General features: G+C 42.7%; 1 protein-coding gene across 4 annotated transcripts in view; it reads left to right on the forward strand.

The window, feature by feature from the left end:
- Positions 1 to 22,146, forward strand: part of NHEJ1 (non-homologous end joining factor 1) — an 84,385-nt gene that overhangs the window by 56,460 nt on the left and 5,779 nt on the right. For 3 of the 4 annotated variants that reach the window (XM_057744230.1, XM_057744229.1, XM_057744226.1), the window contains exons 6-8: positions 19,135 to 19,252; positions 19,806 to 19,924; positions 20,422 to 20,941. In XM_057744230.1, coding sequence (XP_057600213.1) covers positions 19,135 to 19,252; positions 19,806 to 19,924; positions 20,422 to 20,496 — 312 coding nt within the window. In that variant the 3' untranslated portion in view covers positions 20,497 to 20,941. Of the gene's footprint in view, positions 1 to 19,134; positions 19,253 to 19,805; positions 19,925 to 20,421; positions 20,942 to 22,146 lie in introns of those variants that run through there. The other variant, XR_009055013.1, reaches the window with a different exon arrangement.

Here is a 22,146-nt window from a genome sequence, read left to right on the forward strand (position 1 = left end):
CAGCCACATATAGTCAGAAAAAAAAAATAACAAGCATGCCGACTAGTTTCAATTTAAATTCTTGGCCATGAACCTCCAATGCACCCTTAATACTGCCAGGCAGTCATATTGTATTTCCCTAATCCATTCACTCTCCCATCATTCTAGATGACTGTTTCACACCTTCTTCTCTTTCCTTAAGTCCCTGTCACCTTAAACTTGCTTCCTAACTTGCTGGCGGGGGGAGAAAGAAGAATCAAGAAGACATGAACTGGGCTTCCCTGGTGGTGCAGTGGTTAAGAATCTGCCTGCCAACGTGGCCTGTGAACCACAACTACTGAGCCCATGTGCCGCAACTACAGAAAGCCCGTGTGCAGCAATGAAGACCCAACACAGCCAATAAATAAATAAATAAATAAATAAATAAATAAATAAATAAATATTTTTTTTTAAAAGTGAACTGTAACAGACTTATGCCACCACTTCTACTTACTGCTAACAAATATACCCTCATACACTGCCTTTCTGCTTGTTTGCATAGACAAATTAGCCATCTGCCTATCTAAAAGCAGTCCCTCTATTTGTGCAGTTAGATTCCATGTCACCTGTCAAGGAGATTGCTCTGGTAATTCTTCCCTCTCTAACTTTTTGCTTTCTGTAAATTTATTGTATTAGCATACAAATGTGCTATTATTTTTCCTACCTTAAAAATCCTTCTCTTGATACCCTGCTTTACCCAGTAGTTACTACCCTACTTCTTTGCCCCCTTTGTTACAGAACTCCTTTCAAGAGCTGTCTGTTTTTATGATGCTCAATTTCTCTCCTGTTCTCTCTTAAAACCATTTCAGTGGGGTTTGACTGTCACTCTACTGAAGCTGTTCTTGAAAAGGTCATTGCTGACTTTCTCACTGCAAAATCCAATAGTCAGTTCTTGGTTCTCATCTTTTTTGATCTACAAGCAGCCTTTGGTACAGTTATTACCCAGTTCTTCTTGGCACACTTTCTTCATTGGGCTTCCAGAGCTGTGCCCTTTCCTGGCTTTATTTTCCACTTCTTGGTTACTTCCTCACGAGCTCCTTTGCTAATTCCTTCTCTTCTGCACTTCCTCTGGGGCTCAGTCCTTGGTCCTCTTCTATTCTCTACCCACATTCACTCAGTTGGTGATTGCATTCAATCTCACGGCTTCAAATACCATCTTTATGCCTGTTTCTCCAGCCCAGATCTTCCTAAACCCCACATTTGTGTTTCCAACTGCGTGTTCAACATTTCCACTTGAAAGTCTAATAGACATCTCAAACTCAACATATTCAAATTGAATGTTTCCTTTCCGTTCTCTGCTTTATTCTCCCACAGATCTTACAAAAGCCACCTCTGTGGCTAGACTCAGTGAAAGTGGGAAAGGAAGAAAGCTGATTTGGCCAAGTGTTTCCTTAGCTTTTCTCTCATATCCACTGCCCACCTTCCCTTTCTAGGAAGGGACCAGTACAGCCTTTTACATCCCTTGGTCAGTCTTTTCTCTAGATCCTCCCTTAGGTGCCCTTCTACTCTGGCTAGTGGCCTCTGAGATGAAGTGGAGGGTGGGGGTTGTTATTCCCTGGGGTGGGTATCAGAGGGCATAAAATTCCTCTCCCACCCTCTTCCTCTGTTTCAGTGGGTTGGAGGGCCAAAGCCTTGACAGATAATGTTTTATTATCAGCAGGTGTTCCAGATGCCCTGTAACCAGAGCCTAGATTTGGTCCTTCCTTCGTCCCCTCACCTGAAGATGAACCCTGGAGTAGCTGTTCTGTTCCCTAGGGTCAGCCTGGTGTCAGGGCTGCCTGTTCTCGCCTCCTAAGTGAACCTGAGGATAAGGGTTTAGCAAACTCAGTGGGAGTCTTAAACCCACAAGATTATGGCTTCCTTCAAAGAAGTGAAGAGTGTATCAGGAAACGCTTAATTACATAACCAGGGCATTCTCTCCTCCTTAGTGAAACCTAGATCCAAAGGAGTGTGAGATGTACTGTGCCTAGAAAATGGTCCAGGCATCTTCAGGTCCCTGGACTACAGCGTGGAGAGCAGACAAGGAGTGCAGAAATCCTAGGCCGAGGGACTAGGAAGACTCAGGAAGCAGCTTTTAGCCTCAAGCCTGATTACATTCATTTCGGAAAATTCCCTCCTAATCAGGCCTGCCTTGACCTCTGTGCAGAGTCACACTTCTCTTTCTCCAGCCGCCTTCTCCCACCACCACCCTCAACTTCCCCTTAGTGAGACCACACTCATGTTTTGAGTTGTGGTCTGATTGAAGGATATCTTTTCACTTCCACTTTTCTTCTAGGGTTCCATCTTTTTCTGGCATCTCTTTAATGCCTCGTTAGGCCTGCTTAGTTCGCCTTAGGCACTGGATTTTAGAGTCATCATTGGACAACTTTGGGTCACATCCCTCCATCACCACCCCAGCCATGCTTTAGGCAGCTGCTCTGTTGTGAATGAGTATTTTGAGCTGAACTGGTGGCAGCTAACTCAGGCCTAGCAGTTAACCTGCTAGTACTTCAGCTTCCTAACCTTGAAGCCTGCCAGGTTCTTGATTTTCTGGAAAGTGACTTTGTATCCAGAATTTTTTCTTTTCCTTAGAACCTCAGACTTCTTGGAATCTGTGCCCTTCTTTTTTTTTTTTATTTACCAAGGGGGAATTTATTGCAAATATTCACACATATAAAACGATAGCTGGAAAGAATGAAAACAAGATAAAATGGCATGTGTCTTTTTAGAATATCTCAAGTATAATATTTAATTTTCTCCTCTTTTTTTCTGCAATGGAACTTTCTTATCTACTATTTTAAAGCATGTACTGTGGAGAACACTGGTCTAGGCATTCTCCTGGCAGCAATTTCAAACACACCAGCCATTGAGGCATTCGTGAACCAAACTGGGTAGACTCTTACTACTTATTATTTGAAAGATTCTGGACACCTGTGGCTAGTACATGTGCCCTGGGTTGAATCAATAAAGTGAATGGTTTAGAATCATGTTCTCCACCTTCACATCGAACTCTGAGAGCTTTTATTTTTCTCACGGGGTCTACTGATCAATCTTCTTAACAGCTTTCAGATTTGTTATCTCATCCAAGTACAATTGTGCCCTTCTTTAAGCTCAGGGTCCAGGGAGACCAGGCACTAGTACAAGTCTGAAGAGCATGTCCCTCAACGGGTCTGCCATGCTTGGGCTTTGGTAGTCACTGCAGTGTTGTGTTAAATATTTTTTACTTTTTCATTTGGGTGTTTGATTTGATTTGGTTTTTACTGTCTTTTAAAACATTTTTACTATAAAATATTAAATACATACAAAAGAAAATACATCACATATATAAGGTATAAAGGATAATAAAACAAATACCATGTACCCACCACTCACTGCATTTTTAAATGATTGTCAGTAATATTCAATCCCTTATCCCCTCACTTCTTTCGTGTTTGACCTCAGTGGGATTAAAAACAGTGGGAAGAACAATGGGAGAAGCCTTGAGGGTCATTCTATTCCCTTCTTCACAGAAGTAGTCCCAGACCTATGTCCAGTGGGAGTTAAGCGTTGACCATCATTGTTGCTTTTGTAACAGGAAAGCTGTTCAGGACGCAGTTTAATCCCCTCAGTTCCCCCCCCCCCCCCCAAATAAAATGGAATAACACTTGAAGGTGCATCTTCCAAGAGGACCTCTGACAGCTTTGGTTTCTTCTGGCCATTTATACCTTCCTCTTGCTCTTGCCCTCCCTAAACCTAGAGCTCTACAATGATTCAGATGGTATGAGGACCTCTTCTTTGATTTTTCATCCTAATCCATTTTGTCAGGCTCCTATGAGCTCACTATCTGAATGGCCCAGGTTTGCCTGCCAGGTTTAGCCACATAGGCAGAAGAAAGGAAGCTTTCCCTCCTCCTTGGAGGCGGGAAACATTTGATATTGTTAGTAGCTGCTACAGCAGGCTCATAGACATAATCAGCTATAGGCTTTACAGAATTGAGACTATGCATACTCTGAACTCTTAAGGAATTCATAATCCAGTAGAATGTTAATGTACACAAATAAACATTTATATTATAAACATATTTCAATACACTCATTTGTTTAAAGGAAAATCCCCTCAATTAGCTTAGGTAAAGAAGGAAATTTACTGAAAAGGCACAGGGAGATCTGTCCATGTCTAATTTCAGGACACCTAGCCATGTCTCACAGGAACTGGAAAGGTAGCATCTTTCTCCAGGATCTCAAGATCGCTCATCTCAAGACCTGCTGACAGGTTTGTTTCTGCTCCGATAAGCTATTGGCTGGCATGTGCCTTTGGCTTGCCTTGTTGCTAACTCTGACTAGGTCTGTATGGCCTTTCTAAGTAAGCAAGCACTGTTATCCAATGGAAGTGTTTCACCTTGGGGTCCATGGATCCCTTGAGAATTCAGGGTGTCATGAATTGGATGGGGGGATTGCATTTTTATTTTCATTAACCTGTAACTGAAATTTAGCACTTCCTTCTATTATAAATGTAATAAACAAGGTCAGAATGGCTATCATCGAAAAGTCTACAAATAATAAATGCTGGAGAGGGTGCTGAGAAAAGGGAAGCCTCCTACACTGTTGGAAATATAAATTGGTGCAGCCACTATGGAGAACAGTATAGAGGTTCCCTAAAAAACTAAAAATAGAGCTACCATATGACCCAGCAATCCTACTCCTGGGCATATATCCCCCAAACATGAAAATTGTAATTCAGAAAGATACACACACCCCATTGTTCATAGCAGCACTATTTACAGTAGCCAAGACATGGAAACAACCCAAGCGCCCATCAACAGATGATTGGTTTAGGAAGATGTGGTACATATATACAATGGAATATTAGCCATAAAAAAGAATAAAATATTGCCATTTGCAGCAACATGGATGACCTAGAGTATATCATACTAGGTGAAGTAAGTCAGACAGAGACAAATATTATATGATATCACTTATATGTAGAATCTAAAAATACTTATAAATTAATCTATATACAAAATAGAAATAGACTCACAGACATAGAAAACAAACTTATGGTTATCAAAGGAGAAAGAGTGGTTGGGAGGGATGAATTAGGAGTATGGGATTAACAGATACAAACTACTATACATAAAATAGATGAACAACAAGGATTTACTGTATAGCACAGGGAACTATATTCAGTATCTTAGCCCATAATGGAAAATAATCTGAAAAGATATATATATAACTGAATCACCTTGCTGTAACTAACACAATATTGTAAATCAAATGTATTTCAATTAAAATAAATATAAGTGAAAATTACCATGTCATTAGCAGTATCTGTGACTTTGTCACCAATAGAAATCACAGATATTTTCATATCACTTTATAGTTGCTGCAGATATCATGACATATAGTTTATGCTCATCACTACTTGAACTTCTGGTGGTTATTCGCTCTACTACTAGGTCTTATAATTTAACGTGTTAATAAAGAAGTACATATATTATTCTGTTACACATTTTAAAAATATTTGAATATGGCATTTTAATTAATTTATCTTCTTTGTAATCTTACATATTTTATGCATTTAAAAAGGGTCCCCAGCCTTTACCAGACTGCAGATGAGTCCATTGCACACACAAAAAACTAAGCATCCACACTGTGACTTTTGGGTTACACTCTCAATGGAGAGAATCTGGTTGGTCTAGAGATTGACTTCTCTTTGGTCACCCTTGGTCTAAGTAGTTGGGGCCAGGGGATCAGGGTCACACTGATCTCCCGCTATTAAAAGATTGATTCTGTGTGTGTGTGTGTGTGTGTGTGTGTGTGTGTGTGTGTGTGTGTACACCCTTGTTCATTTAATAAAGAATTTGAGGCAGCTTTTTAAATCATCCTTTGAATTTTATTATCTCCCAGTCCTGGAAAACAAGTGTTCTCTTGGCCTACCCCCGGAGAGTTTGCTGCTGAATATATTTACTAAAGTCTAATGGAGCATCCCAAGACCTCAGGCTGGCTTTAGCAGGAAGTAGCCTTGGGATGGTCAGGGTCAATGCTAGAGAAGCTCAGACTGTGGGAAGCAGCCATCTGAGAATCTCAGGGCACTGAATTTGAAAAGTGCTGAGGACTCTAGTTATTCCTTCTCTGTAGGACTTAACAGGAGACTCTTGCCTCCCATCCCCACCCCCATCCCAGACAGTATATCCCTTGCCGGATACCGACTGGTTCTTGCTTTTAGAATGCTGATATGAATAGCTTTATAAGGAAAAAATTTGCTGAAACATCTCTGAGGTTGTGCTGCTTACCCTCGCTTAAACTCTGCTGGGCTGTGAGCATGGGAATCTGGGATTGCAAAAGGAAGAACTAAGACATCCCCAGAGTTCCAGCCTCTTACGTTTTGGACTCAGTGAGAGATTGGCAGCCAAGGGCTTATCTCTAACTGGGCTAGTCAGAAAAGGTTCTCAGCCAGGATTGGAATGAATGTCCACCCCAAAGCTCTGCAAAAAATTTAGAGTATAAGCTCCATGAGGGCAGTGGCCATGTCTTTGAATTCAGTGGCCAAAACTGAATTCCCAGCACATACTTCAGAGCCTGGCATGTGGTAGATACTTAGTAAATATTTACTGAATGAACCTGAGCTCTAGGAGCTCATAGTCTACTGGGAGAGAAAGGAAACAAGTAAACAGATAAATAATTGAAAATTATTATGACTGTTTTGAGGGAAAAGAATAGAGTGCTATAAGAACAAATACTTTAGGTGATATGGTGAGGGGGGCCGGGAGAAGTGCCGTTTAAACTGAGATCTGAAAGATGAGAAGGAACCAGCCACTCGAAGAGTAGCGGGGATAGATATGTATATAGGAGATGCCCTTAAGCCCCTGGCCAGTTAGTAGTAATGCTGAGGAGGAAGTCGAAGTCTGCCTGCCTGTTTATCTAGGTTCTTGTAGGCTATTTGTAGAAAAAAGGAGGGGTCTGTTATGGATTCATGGTTAGTCTGTTCACCGCTGCCCCCACCCCACACCGTTCCTTACATATCCAGCTTGGTTTTATAATGCCTTAGACCTAGTATTACTGACTGGCAGTCAAAGGCTCCAGTGTGTGCCCAGCCATAAGAACAGTTATTTGTTTATGTGTCTGACTCCCCAACCAGACTATGAGCTCCTTGAAGGCAGTGAACTCCATCTTATCCTTAGGACACAGCACACTATCTGGCATAGTCAACAGTTTTGTTTAATGACTGAATTAATAATAACAGTTAATATTTATTGAGTGCTTTCTATGTGCCAGGCAGTGTAGTGAGCACTCTACATGCATTATCTCATTTAATCCTCAGAATTACTCTAAAATGCGGGTAGTATTCTTATTCCCATTGTACAACTGGAGAAACTAAGGCTTAGAAAGATAAAGTAATGGACTTGGGATCTGAGTGTAAGCAATTCAACTCCAGAGCCCACACTGTTTTGCCAAATTAAAGTGCTTCTGGTTGCCTTCAAGTAGCTGAGATTGCTTGGAACTCCAAGAGAGCAGAATTAATATGTTACGTACATGATCTCACTTAATCCTCACAATAACCCTCATTGATAGGAATTATTCTACTCATTTTATAGAGAAAATCGAGGCTCAAAGAGATTAATAGACACTTAGCCAGGATCATAAAAAGAAAATGTAAGTGGTGGGCTTATTTTCAAAGCTAGGCATATGTGACTCTAGATCCTGTACTCTGTCCTCATTTGGTGCTAACGCCAGTCACTCAGCCACTAGGCAGGATTCTGCTCCACTGACTGTGTTAAAGTCCTTTGAAAGTTGTCCAGGCCTGTTGGGAGCCTGAGAGTCTATTCTTGAAAGAGGGAACAGAGTGAAGAATAGGCAGAGGAGTGTGGGAGAGTAGAGACTTAATCTTTTTAAAAAATCTTTTTGAAAAATTGAGTTATAATTCACATACCATAACATTTATCAAAAAAGTATACAGCAAAAGTGTATAATTATGTGGTATTCATAAGGTTGTGTAACTACAACTATTATGTAATTCCAGAACCTTTTCATCACCCCCTCCAAAAGATACCCTGTACCCACTTGCAGTCATTTTCCATTCCCCACTCCCCCCATTCTTGGAAATCACTAATCTACTTTCCGTCTCTCTGTGGATTCACCTCTCCTGAATCTTTCATAAAAATGGAATCATACAATATAGGGTCTTTTGTGTCTGGCTTCTTTCACTTAGCATTGTTTTCAAGGTCCATCCATTGAAGCGAGTACAATACTTTATTCCTTTTTATGGCAGGATAATATGCTCTTATATGGATTTTAAACAAAACAAACACTTTGTTTATTTCATTCATCAGTTGATGGCCAGTTGGATCATTTTCCACTTTGGGGTTAGTATGAATTAAACTGCTGTGAACATTCGTGTATAAGTTTTTGTATGAACGTGTTTTCAGTTCTCTTGGGTACATACCTAGGAGCTCAGTTGCTGGGGCATGTAATAACTCTGTGTGTAACTTTCGGAGGAGCTGCCAAGTTGTTTTTCTTCTGTTAATAAACTTTCAAAATTGAAGTATGAGATGTATACAGAAAAATGCCCCTATCATAAGCATACAGCCTGAAGAATTACACATTGAACATAGCTGTGTAATCAGTACCCAGATCAAGAACTAGAAAATTTCCAGTACTCAGTACCTACAGCCTCCAAAGGTTCACTGTCCCAACTTCTAATATGATAGATTAATTTTGTCTATTTTAAATTTCGTATAAATGGAATTATATGGTATGTATTCTTTTGTGTCTGACTCCTTTCACTCAACAAAATTTTTATGAAATTCATCCATGGTAGCGGTACTTTGTTAATTTTCACTTCTGTATAATATTTTATTATAGGACTATACCACAATTTATTGATCATTTGTGTTGGATGCTTCATAGTTATGCATATATTTAGATTTTGTAGATACTGCCAGACAGTTTTCCAAAGTGATTATATCAGTTTATACTCATACAAGCAGTATATGAAAGTTCTGGTTGTACCACATCCTTGCCAACGCTCGTGTTATTTGCCTTTTCCTTTTAGCCATTATAATGAATATGTAGTGGTATCCTATTGTGGCTTTTTAACTCCCCCAGTGACTAATGAGGTTGCCTATATTTTCATGTAATTCCTGATCACTTAGGTATGACCAAGCCTTTTGTCAGTTTTCTACTGGGTTGTCTTTTTCTTACTGATTTTTTAGTGTTCTTCAAATATTCTGAAAATGAGTCCTTTGTTAGTTATATGTATTGCAAATATTTTCTCCCACTGTATAGCTTGCTTTTTTGCTCTCTTAATTGTATCTTGTGATGAACAGAAGTTCCTAACTTTGATGTAATCCAATTTATCTTTCTTTTCTTTTGTGATTTATATCCCGTTAAGAAATCTTTGCCTACTTAAGGTCATGAAGATCGGGCCCTTATCATGAGCGACTGTGTGTGTGTGTGTGTGTGTGTGTGTGTTATGGGGAGGCGATGCATCACCCTATAGAGGAAGATTTTGTGAGGTGGAGGAGACAGGCAGGATGGGGGCGGGGAGCCCATGAGATCATAGCTGCCATGGGCTGTATTCCCAGCTGTCAAGCGTGTAATGGGGAGTGAAAGAGAATCCCTTTGGTAGTAGAGATCCTACAGATAATGCTACCAGGTCCTTTAAATCACCTCTGTGCCCTGCAAACCCAGTTGACTATCCTCTCTTCTCCACTAAAACAGGGAAAAACTGAAATATGTGCTCCTGTGTAGAGCTCGTGGCACAGGGCAGGGGTCACAGGCTTTCAGAGTCAGATGGCTGCTGTAATCTTGTGCTTTTTTTTATTATTATTATTAAACCTGATTGTTTTTTCTTTTTGGTTTTTACCTCTTTGTTTCATTTGCATTTGGAGAAAGGCTGGTGAGGTGGCTGACTTTGAGAGAGGGGCTAAACTATCCTTCAGACTGGTTGTCCCCGATAGGCTGGTCAGCGCCCCCTCCCTGAGCCAGAGCTGACAGGAGCTGCTTGTTCTTCTGGAGAAGGAGTGGGAGTAGAGAAAGAAGGAATGAGAGTTGCTACTGCACTTTCTGAGGGGCTCTGAGGATTCCTCCCCCCCAGGAAACCACTTGCGTCTCCCCAGCCCGTTTGCTGCTTGTTTAGAAAGCTGTGGTTTGTGCTGGGGCTGGGTGGGGCTTCGGGGACAGTTTAGGCTCTGGCCCTCCAGAGGGGAGGGGGTGGTTATGGAGCAAGCAAAGGGTCACCGCTCAGGCTGTACCATTTGCTTGTCACCTTGAGAAGTTCCACCTTGTCTAGCAAAACCTCCTTTCAGAGGCAGCCACCACAAAGGGCTCTTACAAGAGCAGCGGCCCCTGCCCCCACCTTCACTTCCACTCCCTTTACCATTATTTTTCTTTTGGGGCAGAGCTGAGGGGCCTTCCTGCTATGACTTTGAGGGGCTGTACTTATTTTAAAAGGAGATTTAGAGTCTAGAGCCTCCCCATACCAGAGATTCATTTTTCTGATTTTCTAGTCCCATTGGAGGACAATCAAGGAGTTAAGTAAGGCTTTCCTTCTCTGGAGGGCATTTTGTCTTTTCCCTCTATCAGTCTCTTGGGCTATTTGGAGATTTAAGAAAGAAGGCTAGGACTTCCCTGACGATCCAGTGGTTAAGACTCCATGCCTCCAATGCAGGGGGCAAGGGTTCGATCCCTGGTCGGGGAACTAAGATCCCACTCACCGAGAAAGAGCTACATTCTAGTACCACTAGGTCTCAGAACAGGGGCCAGCCTCCTTCTGGGGAGAGGGAGGTGGGGGATGGAGGGAGAAATGGCCGTCTCAGTGGTTGATTTTAAGAGGAGATATAGTGTAGTGGTTCAAGTGTATGTCCTGGAGTTCAGCTTCCTGGGCCTTCTGCTGCCCCACTTTGCAACTTTCTAGCTGTGGCCTTAGTCAAGTTTCATAACCTCTCTGAGCCTTTGTTTTCTCCTATATAAAACAAGAATGATTTTAGTGCCTACCTGATAGGCTTACTGTGGAGATTAATTGAGATAGTGCATTAAAATGCTTAGCCTAGTACCTAGTACACTGAAAGCATTCCAAAATGTTAATCTTACTAACGTGATTCAAGCCTTCTGTTTGGATCTCTCTTTATGGTTTTTCTTCCCATCTCCCTTCTCTTCCGACTGTGCAGTTAGGGAGTTAGGCCTCAAGTAGAATCAGAAAAATCTGGACTTTATCTCAAACTGTTTTGAACTCTGCACCTATTTTATCTCGGTTGCATTTCTAGCGCCATGAGGGAGAGTGAGGCGGCAAAATTATCCATTTTGAAGGGCAGGCCACAAAGAAAGTGACGTAATGATGTGAATGGATTGCATGCGTGCATGCTGAGATGGGTGAGTGTAGGCATGCATCCATCCTCCCACCTAGTTTTAAAAGTGGGGAGGACTGAGGTGGACTGTAATTAATTTGCAAGGTCTCAAACACAAGATTAAGTTCAGGCCTGTTTGTTTTTTTCCCCTAGCAGAGCCCAGTGCTGAGTGGGTGGGTGCTCAGGACCAGAGGCCGATGGGAGAGTGTGGCAAGGTCAGCCGCACCAGGGCACAGTGGTCAGGGTGGGCCTTGTGCAACACAGACCCAACAAAGCCAAACCAGACCAAACACAGGAGCAGGTCAGCCGTCTCGTCGACTTCACATACGATCTCAAGGGCAGCATGCCTTGTATCCTTATAGTGCCAGGTCTCTCCCAAGTCACCAAGGTTTGTGATCAGTGAACTGAGGGAACTCAGAGGGGTATTCTGTGAGGCACAACACAGAGGGAACCCTTAGGCTTGGATCTTGCTCATCCAAATGAGCTGCTGTGGAAAAATTTCAAGTGAGGCGAAGGGAGAGTAAGCTGGTTGTCTTTTAAAAGCCTGGACATCACCACCACATCTCTTTTCTCTGCCCTAAATATTAACGTTTTTTTCTCTCAGACTCTGAAGAAACTGTGAGATTAATCCCATCAAAAACACATTACTGACTATTTGGATGACATATCTGCAGGTCATGTTTTTCTACTCTCCAAATAGCCTTTATTGAGTATATATTACTTTACAATGGAAACACCATAGCAGAGCCTCTTGCCCAGGCCTCACTGGGTAACAGCAAACAGTGGTGAGAAAGGGTTCCTGGTGGAATCATTGTTGGACAGGTTGGGCTATATGGAACACTTTAGCTAAAGTTTTTCAGGGAGTAAGCTGTTTGTGCTTTGTGTACTTCTGAAGTAGAAAGCTTTACTCTCCACTGTTGTACCCATCACCTTCCAAAAAAAGAGGTGAAGAGAATAAAAGTGAAAGCTTGGCTTCTTGGGTAGGTCCTGCAAATTGGGAGAGTAAAGGAGATCTTTGAGAGGCAACAAGAGCATTTGGGGGGAGGTCAGGAGACATAATTTAGATGGAGCAGGCAACCTTTACATGTATTATCGTGTATAATCAGTCTCATAAAACTAGATATTGGTCTCCTCATTGTTCTGGTGAGGGGGCAGAGGCTAAAAGAGCTTAGTAACATAACTGCTCACTGGCAAAGCCAGGGTTTAAAGCCAGGACCTTGGTCCTTACTGGAGACTGAGGATTGGGCTCATGTGGCAGTGATGGACAGTGCACTACCCACAGGTTACTAGCTAGGTTTCTGTGACTGTATCTTCCTGACCTGGGCTTTGACTAATCACTGAATTGTTAGGTTAATAATTGGGTGAGACGCTGGTTTCTCTATGTACTAGAGCATTAGGGCATTTCTTGAGCCTCCTTTGTCTTGCAAAGGGAGGGGACAGACATTTCTTGGGTACTTATTCTACTATCTCCTTTAATCCTTTCATGAACTGTATGATGTAGATGTTGTTCCTCTCAGTCCTCCCTCCCCAGCCCCCATATCAACCCAACCCTCCATCTCTCTCTCTTTCTCTCTCTTAAAATAAGACATTGATTAAATATAGTAATTGCCCAAAGTGTCACAGCTAGCAAATAGAAGACCTTAAGTACAAAGTCAAGTCTTTGAGACTCCAAAGCCAGAATTTAAAGCTTGTTTCTACTTCTCTTTTTTTCCAAGACTTTCCCCCCCTAATTTCTGGATAGTTTTGCTTCTTCCTCTTTGAGTGAGAAACTGCTTTCAGTTTCCTCTTTTTAAACTTTTTGATACTTCCCTTGGGCATTGGGTTCATTTTGCCTCTAAGTGTCCCTATTTTACTACCCTGGCTGAGTCTGTTGTCAACCCAGGGGCCACTTCAGGTTATCTGGGATTTTATTTTAGGTTTCTGGGTCATCCCTCTGTAACATCTGCCTTACGACCTGGAGTAGAGTTATCCTTGATTCCTCTCACATCCTATACCCAATCCAACAGCAAATCCTATTAACCATACCTTCAAATATAGCCAGAATCTGATCACTTCTCACCACCTCCACTGTTGCCACCCAGGCCCAAGCTATCATCATCTCCCACTTGGCTATTGTAGCAGCCTCCTAACAGATCTGCCCACTTCTTGTCTATCTACACTCAAAGTGATCTTTTTAAAATGTAAATCAGATCATTTCACTCTTCTGTTTATAAACTCTAATGGCTTCCCGTCTTACAGAATAAAAGATCATATACTGTATTATCTCACGATTTCAAATAAACACACAGACACATATCCAAATACCTGCCATGCTCTTCCTCTGATACAGAGTGACCATCTAATTTATCATCCAAATTGGGACACTTATAAGAGAGAAAAGGAGCTCTATTAATAAACAGCAACAAGCACAAACTGGGACTGATCCAGGCAAACTGGGAATCTCGTCACTTGATCTAGATAGCCACATGGATCGTTCTGTTATTTCCCTTTAGGTCTTTTTAAAGTGTCACCTCTCAGTGAGGCCTTCTTTGACCTCTGTTTAAAATTGCAACATGTTCCTGCCCCTATCCCATAATGCCTATGCTCATTTATTTTTCTCTGTGGTGCTAACAGCATCTGACCGAGTATATGTTTTAATTAGCTATATTTGTTGTTAATCTCCCCTCTCTGGAATTAAAACTCAGTAGGCAGGGGATTTTTATCTTTTTTGTTCAATATACTGTATCCCTAGCATCTACATCACCCCGAACACTGTAGGTAATCAGTAAATATTTGCTGAATGAATGGATGACTGGGTGGGGGTGGGGAAAGGGGGAATTCTATCTCAATGAGTCTTTCTCCTTGGAGTTCTCTTTCCAAATCAGTTTTCTTGTTCCTTTGTATTTATTTTGGTAACCCTTTGGTAATTTGAGCCCTTAGAAGGGTTTTCCAATGTGCTCTTACCCCTAAGAGGAGCTAATGATGAATTAGCTCCATGATTTCCTAACCTGACTTGGGCCCTCTCGAGAGGGAAGTTTGTATCCAGCATAACAGTTTACCACATTGCAAGAGGGAGAGGATTCTTACTCTTGGGAAGTCACATGTTGAGGGCCCTGCCCTGGCAGTCAGTGTCAGGGCCTTGGGGCCGTTCAGGCTTCTGTGGCCGGTGCCAGAACCAAAGACCTACTCAAGGCTAGTGCTAGGAGCTCCAGTTTGCTCATTTCCCCTTTCTCTTCTGTCTTTTAAACCTGTATACTTCACCTGTGGGTCCATACTGAGTAGGCTGAGCAATATAATGGGGTCCAGCGTTTCCTTACCCAGGATTCTTACGGTTTCTTTTCTGAAGCAGCCTTAGAGGAAAGAAGCGTTCAGATAGGGGTGGGGACTGGGAGTAGGATCACACCTTTTATTTCTAGTTGAAAGTGGCAGTTGGGATTGCTCCAGCAGATCCTGTTGTGATCACAGGGTAGGAGGGCATCTTGGAATTTCCAGACCACTGGAAGTGAGTTTTAGACTCAATGAAGATGGGAATTATCATTAAAGGAGGGGAATTTGGGGGCCAAGCAACCAAGATGGGCTGCCATAGGGGCAAGAAGGGGAACTAAAATGCCCTTTATGATTTCTGTAACTATGATTTTCCTAACACTTGTGATAGGGCCATGTAGCAGGGGCCAAAGTCCTAGTGAATTGGAGGTGGGAGAGTAACAGAGCTATTGGAGACAGGAGAGTGATGTAGCTCTTGTGCCTCTTAAAGAGTCACTGTACTAGCAGTAAGTAGTGAAGAGGTTCTATATGTAGCAGAAAGCCTAGACAGGGAAACCTTGAGGAAACTTCTGATTTCCTCAACGTTATATCAGTAATAGTTTGAAGCCAAGGAAGCCTTGGTAAGTAGTTGTATAGCAGAGAAAGCTGCTTTGTGAAACAAAAGGAATTCCCACAGGCATATCCTTAATTCAGAAAACAAAGTCCTTTGCAGTCTGGTGATTATGAATTTAGCTTTGCAGTCTCATTTCCCATGAGATATGTGCACCTCTCCTGTCTTTTCACACCTTTGTTCTTCAAATACTTCCACCACATTTTCTAACCTTGCAAAGGCTTAACTCGATGTCACCACCTCTGAAGTGTTTTGCAGGACTCTCAGTGAGACTTTGTCCCTTTCTTCTTCTCTGGGTTCTTATTACCCTTTGTTTATAACTCTGTTATAGCATAACGCCTGAAAAACACACACACAAGTTCCTCCTTCTGTTTGAAAATAGAGCATTCCTGTGAACCCTTTCGTAAGCTGAAATGGCATGAAGTGAAAAAGCAATTACCTTTTTTCATAAAAGCGAAATCTTTTTTGGATTTCTTCCACTTAGCAAAAACAGGTAGTATTGCAGGCTTTTCGTAAAAGCAAAGTGGAATAAAGCAAATTTTCAAGAAGCAGGGGATACTGAATCTGCCTCTTCCCCTCACCGCACTCCCGTGTGACTATAAACTCTGAGGCAGGGCCTATGACTTATTTATCTTTGTACTAACTCCATCCTGTTCTGAGGAGGGAAGGACTGGTGCGTCCACTTCCCCTCCCCCAGTACTGTAGTACCTGGCACATGGTAGAATCTCAATGACTTTTTTGCTGAGTAGAATTGATTCTGGGTTAACCAGATGAACACATTATACAGTAGACTGACCTGGCTCTTCTTCCCCTCCCCATTCTGGGCAGTGACCTGCTTGTGGCTGGTACACCTTGCTCCTGGCTCAGGTGTACTTATAGCAGGGGGCACTGCTATTTGCTTTTCTTAGTCCTGAGTCCAGCTTCTCCCTTTGATCTCTGCTGCCTGCCCCAGCTCGCCCCTACCATTGTCCTGCACAAGGAACTAATGTTTCTCCTTCCCAGGCTCAGGCCTCGCCACCTGTTTTCCCTAGCATATTCTGAGAATGATGCCCAAGGAATCAGTGATGATGGGGAACTGCTGAAACAGGATTAACAGTATGGCCCTTCAGTCCTCTGAGGGTTCCAAGTAGGGCCAGCTGCCTCCTTTTTATCTGCTCACTTTTTTCTTATCCCCTGAGAGAGCTTGTTTCTGAACTGGTTGGGAATATAGGCAGATGATCTGTGAGGCAGAGAATTAAGGGCTATAATCCTGGAGAAGGCTGTATTGCCCTTTAGACTAAAATTCTACCATTCAGAGAAGTAAATAGAGTAGTCATTATGTTTGAGGGCCCTGAAGCCACATGGTCTGGATTCTAATCCTGTTCCACCACCTACTAGCTGTGACTGCCTCAGCAAGATGGGGTCATACTCATGCCTACCATGTTCCTTCATTTACACATAGTTACTGAGCATATCCTGTGGGCCAGGTTGTTCTAGGTGCCAGGGAAATAGCAGTGAATAAGACAAAATGGGTTGATACATTAAAATACTTAGAACAGTGTCTAGCACATAGTAAATATGTGGCAAATGTACCAATATTCTTCTCCTAGTACTTTTCTGCGAATAGATACCTGAGTGGGATGACCTTTGGCAGCAGCTGCAGGACCAGATCTCTCTGAGAAGGGGAAGGATGGAGGAAAGGCTAAGATATACGTTCTGGATTTGGACTTAGGTCCAAGACAGCAATAGCTCTAGTAGCCTTTTATTTTTGACACTTCATTTTGAGACTAAATACATTAACTGGTTAAAGGTCACCCTGGAAATTTTATGAATCTGTTTGGCTCCATAGAAAAGGCAGGAGGAGATGACCCCTGGGCTCCCTAGATTCTGCCTGGCCCGTTTGTACAGACAGCACAGTGCCTACCAAGCCATGTGTGGGTGACCCTAAGAGAGGCCATACTTCTTGAGCAGTGTGAAGGGAGATCCCAGAGACATGAGATGTGAGGACGGAGAACAGCTGTTTGCCTGTCTGCTGTCAGGGCTCTCTGGCCATAGAGTAGAGGACCTTCTGCTGGAGGAGGTGGCTTGGGGATTGGAGAGCTGAACTTAGGAAGGAGCGTGAGGTGAGGTAGAGGTTCATGACCTATTTCAGTTCATTCCTCAGGGAATGCTGCTGTTATACTCCTAGTATGATTACTGCTGGAAGCAAAGTCTACACAAGACTCCTGATTCATTGTCTGTAGTTTCCAGTGAAAGTCCAAGACTGATATAGTCTTTATGCAAATAGGGTTGGAGTAGAAATCTATGTTATGTTTCCCAGGGATCAACAAGTTTTTCAGCTACCACCATGCTCAGGGAAAGAGCTATATAATCTTGACCATGGTTCAGTAGCTACTTCACTGCTTCTCCCACTTTCTCTCTTCCATCCTTCTCCCACGGTGGGTTTTCAGAAATGAATGCCCTTATGGCACAGAGAAAGTGCCCTTGACATGAGATGTGGGCCAATCTAGGATTCTGGGCTTGTTCCCATGTGAGCTGCTGGCAGGGCTTCCCTTGGGGACCTGCTAACTTGGCTGGGAACCATGACGATTTGCATGCATAGGGACAGATGAAGTGGTTCTGGGCCCTTTCCAAGATTCTGAAGTACAGCCAGGTTTAGGTCCACTGGGCACCATACTCTTTCATCTCATTTTTATTGCACTTTCTTCAGTCTTCAGCCATTACTTAAACTCAGTTCAGCCAAGTGTATGAAACCCAAACCAGGCAAAGCATTTTGCTGTAGATATAAATCCACAGTTCATTCCATAATGAAGGAAAAAGATAAATATAGTGTGATTATAGCAGTGCTTCTCAACTTTTTTTCATTATCACCTTTCTGAGGAACCTTTTAAGACCTTTTTTCCTAATCATCCCTCCTCAGGAAATTTTGTAAATTGATTGATTGATTGATTGATTGGCTGCGTTGGGTCTTCATTGCTGCATGTGGGCTTTCTCTAGTTGCAGCTAGCTGGGGCTACTCTTCATTGTGGTTTGCGGGGTCCTCATTGTGGTGGCTTCTCTTGTTGCTGAGCACAGGCTCTAGGCGCATGGGCTTCAGTAGTTGCGGCACATGGGCTCAATAGTTGTGGTGCATGGGCTTAGTTGCTCCTAGGCATGTGGGATCTTCCTGGGGCAGGGATCAAACCCGTGTCCCCTGCATTGGCAGGTGGATTCTTAACCACTACATCACCTAGGAAGTCCAGGAAATTTTAATACCACAGATATACCAAAATTCTGTTTATGTACTATTTGTATATCTGGGCTTTACACTTTAAAAGAGTAAGATTTTTTTTCACCCCCCAAGAGCAACTTTTCTCCCCACCTTGGGGGAACTATCACCGCCATTGTGAGTTCATGGGTTATAGTAAAGCACAATGGGATTGCGTACAGAATATAAAATGGCAGGCAAGCCTCCACAGCTCTGTACGCTTTGTTTCTCCCATCTCCTTTGACTGACCATCATACCTCCATAGTTGATTTTTGTTTCTCAGTCTGTCATTCCCATCTTGCTCTCTTTCCTCTTTCTTGGATTTCATCCTTTTTCTCTCTCCAGTGTAGAAGTTTAGGAGTGAATTTAATTAAAATAGTAATCTCTATAACTCAGGGGCAATTTAGGGAAGATGATTTCCTAAAACAGTCCTCTAAGAGGTCATCCTTTTCAACAAAAGAACCTACAAACCTATGAGGTATTCATGGGGAAACATAAATGACCTGAGTATGAGGGAAGTAAAGATATTCATCTGGAGTTTCCTTTCAGAGGAAAAGACCTCCCAAGAGGTCTTTATATTGGTCCCCACAGGTTTGTATATAGATGTCCTATATTGGATCTAACTTCTATATGTAAATTCTTTTAGGGTTGATGCCAGTTCTGCCAGTGGGATATCAAGTTTCTTTTCTCTAGCAATACCGTGTCACCAATGATAGCATCTCCTCTCCCCTGTAGAAACTACCAGAGGCATGCAGTGTTGGTGATGGAAGACCCTTTGTCACAAATCTACAGAGTCTGTATATGGCAGTCACCAGACAAGAGATCCAAGTGGGACAGAAGCTTCAAGGCACTGGTGAGTAGCTCCAGAGGTCCTTGGTCTCCCTGGGGTTAGAGTTAGGGTCTAGGTTTGTGCTGTTCAGTATGGTAGCTCTAGCCAGTAGTGACTATTTACATTTAAATAAATAAAAATTAAATAGAATGAAACATTCATCTCCTCATTTGGACATTTCAAGTGCTCAGTAGCCACGTGTGGCCAGTGGCTACCAGGTTGGACAGCGCAGATACAGAACATTCCCATCACTGCAGAAAGTTTTATTATGACTGGTCTACATGCTTAGGAGAATTAGTGAGAGAACCAGCAAAAAGATTAATCTCCGTACCTGAGAAGTGGCAGGCAATATGTAGAAGAACAGTTAGCTGTGTTGAGTCAAGGAAACTCTTGCCCTACATGGTTAAAGTGGGCCTGGGGAATCGTCACAGTAGACACAGGGCTTTCCAAAAAGTTAGTTGGAAGTGAATTTGTGTCTGTTTACATATTGGTACCAAGGCCTGGCCTTTATCAGAATGCTTGGTAAATGTTAATGCCTTCAGTTATCACTGTGTTCTCTTGACCTTTCTGATTTCAGGAGATCCCCAGACCTCAAGCAGTGCTTCCTCACAAGGAACTGATAGCCAGCTTCTGAACCAGCCAGAAGAGCTGATCTCCTCAGTACCATCCCTCTCAGTGCCTGAGAAAGAGCCCACAGTAAGTCATGAGCAGCTTCCTAGATAGCATTTCAAGAGTTGGTGGAGTCTGCACCTATAGCTCCCAAGCTGGTGGTCCCTGGAATTGTCACCTAGATGACACTGCCTTAACAACATTGGGGGATACTTGTGATCAGGCATCTAAATTGTGAATTTCTGGATGGAGAGTCATGGTCTTTTGCATCTTTCCTTGTTGTCTTCTCTCTGCACTTCTTCTGAATGATGGACCTTGACTCCTTTTCTACCTTATTGCACTTCCAGTGATGGTCTAGGAGATTGTTCCCTAGGGGAGATGGGATGTGTGCGTCTCCTGCATAGAATCTTTTTTTTTTTTTTTTTTCTGCATAGAGTCTTATATCACATTCACTGCCTGACATGACTTCAGAACACCTGCATCAGCCACCCATCTTAACCAGAGCCATAGGAGGAAGGAAGTTCCTTTCCTAACTTAGGTGGAACTGTTCAAAACCTCTCTTAACTTGGTTCCTTTTTTTCTAGGTTACTTCAGGCCCTGTGCAGAGACCTCAGCTGTTGAAGGTCAAGAGGAAGAAGCTAAGCGGGCTCTTCATTTAACCTGTCGCTGGCTCAACTGCTGAGGATGGACTTGGAGAGTAGTTTCCTCGTGTCACCTTGCAAGGAGCTCCCATGGCAACAGCATCTCTGACACAGAGTTATACAGTCAGGGACTCCACTGTAAGGGCAAGATAGCTGAAGTTCATGTTGACAGGCATCGGTACTATTAACTGAGGGAATCTTGGCTCCAGCCCATTGGGCATTAGCCTTCCCTGTCCAAGTGGAAGCCAGTCTCTGGGAATCCCATACCCTCCTTTCTTTTGGTGAAGGTTCTCTAGACGGAGGACCTACCATGGCTTTTAGGTATATGGGGCAGGTCTGCAAACAGGCACAACATGCTTAGGAAGCCTTGTCTGCCTTTATTAAGAGTCCCTAACCTGTCCCAGATGCTCCTCAGAGGCCCTCTCTTCTCTTTAGCATGGAATAAAAAGCACTGACATTCTCCCGCTTTTGAGATAGCTTATCTGTGGAACACATAACCAACTCACTTCACTTTACTGGGTCCCACTTCTGGATGAAGTCTAGGCCCTTGGTCCAATCCTTCAGATTCTTCTTATACTTCTCTTCTGTGGCCTGTGCTAAGCCTGCTATAGGGAGCTTTGATCTTGAGACCTTTCTCCATGATGGGCACAAGATAGAACATATGGCTTCTGTGCTCTTTGGTCCAACTTCATATGGGGTGTTTTTTGTCAGTTTCCAAGGCATGCCCATCAGATTAAACCACAATGTGGGATTGAAATTACAAAGAGCTCTGGGCCCTAGGGCCAAGTTAGTTTCCCCGGAGTGGAGAAAAAGGAATTTTATTTTCCCATTCTTCACTTCACTTCAGATAACACAGTAACTAGAAGAACTAGAAAAGATAGGATGACAGGGAATAGAAAATGACCACAGGAGTTCTCTGGGACCAAAAGAATTGACATATAGAATGAATAGTGCTTAGCAGGAAAAAATGTAAAGGCTGTATGAGATCAGCAGAATCTTAGAAAATCAACTCTTTGGACAAATGTAGCAAGATTTGGGACTTCCCTGGCAGTCCAGTGGATAGAACTCAGTGCTTTCACTACCGTGGCCCTGGGTTCAATCCCTGGCCGGGAAACTAAGATTCCACAAGCTGCACTACATGGCCAAAAGAAAAAAGAAAAAAAAAAGATTTAGCAGACCAGAATTCACAGAGTTCCTTGGCCTCCTCTGCTAGGTTTTTCCTCTATAGGTAAGACCATCTGAAACTTTACCTTGGAGAGACAGGGAGAAAAGTAGAATTCAGATGTTCGTCGGAAGCTGTTAGCTAGAGGAAGGGTCGGGGCAGAACCCACAGAGGCCTTTTCTGGTTTATTTGCTTATGATGGTCAAAGGCCTCCTTGTCCACATATCATCTCTAGCTGGGACTGGTGTTTCTGTCCCCATGTCAAGTCTTGGGGGAAAGAGGATGACCCAAGTAATAATAAAATAATAATGATTATAATAACAATAATGAACAGCTAGTGTTTATTGATCAGTTAATGTGTACCAGGTACTCTAATAAGTGCCTAACACTGAATCCTCACAGCATCATATGAGGAAGATACTGTTGACCCACTAGGAAATGGAGTCTTGAAGGGATTAAGTGACTTATCAGAGGTCACACAGCTAATAAGTAACAGCCAGAATTTG

Source organism: Hippopotamus amphibius, chromosome 8, assembly GCF_030028045.1.
Source record: "Hippopotamus amphibius kiboko isolate mHipAmp2 chromosome 8, mHipAmp2.hap2, whole genome shotgun sequence".
NCBI classification, from domain to species: domain Eukaryota; kingdom Metazoa; phylum Chordata; class Mammalia; order Artiodactyla; family Hippopotamidae; genus Hippopotamus; species Hippopotamus amphibius.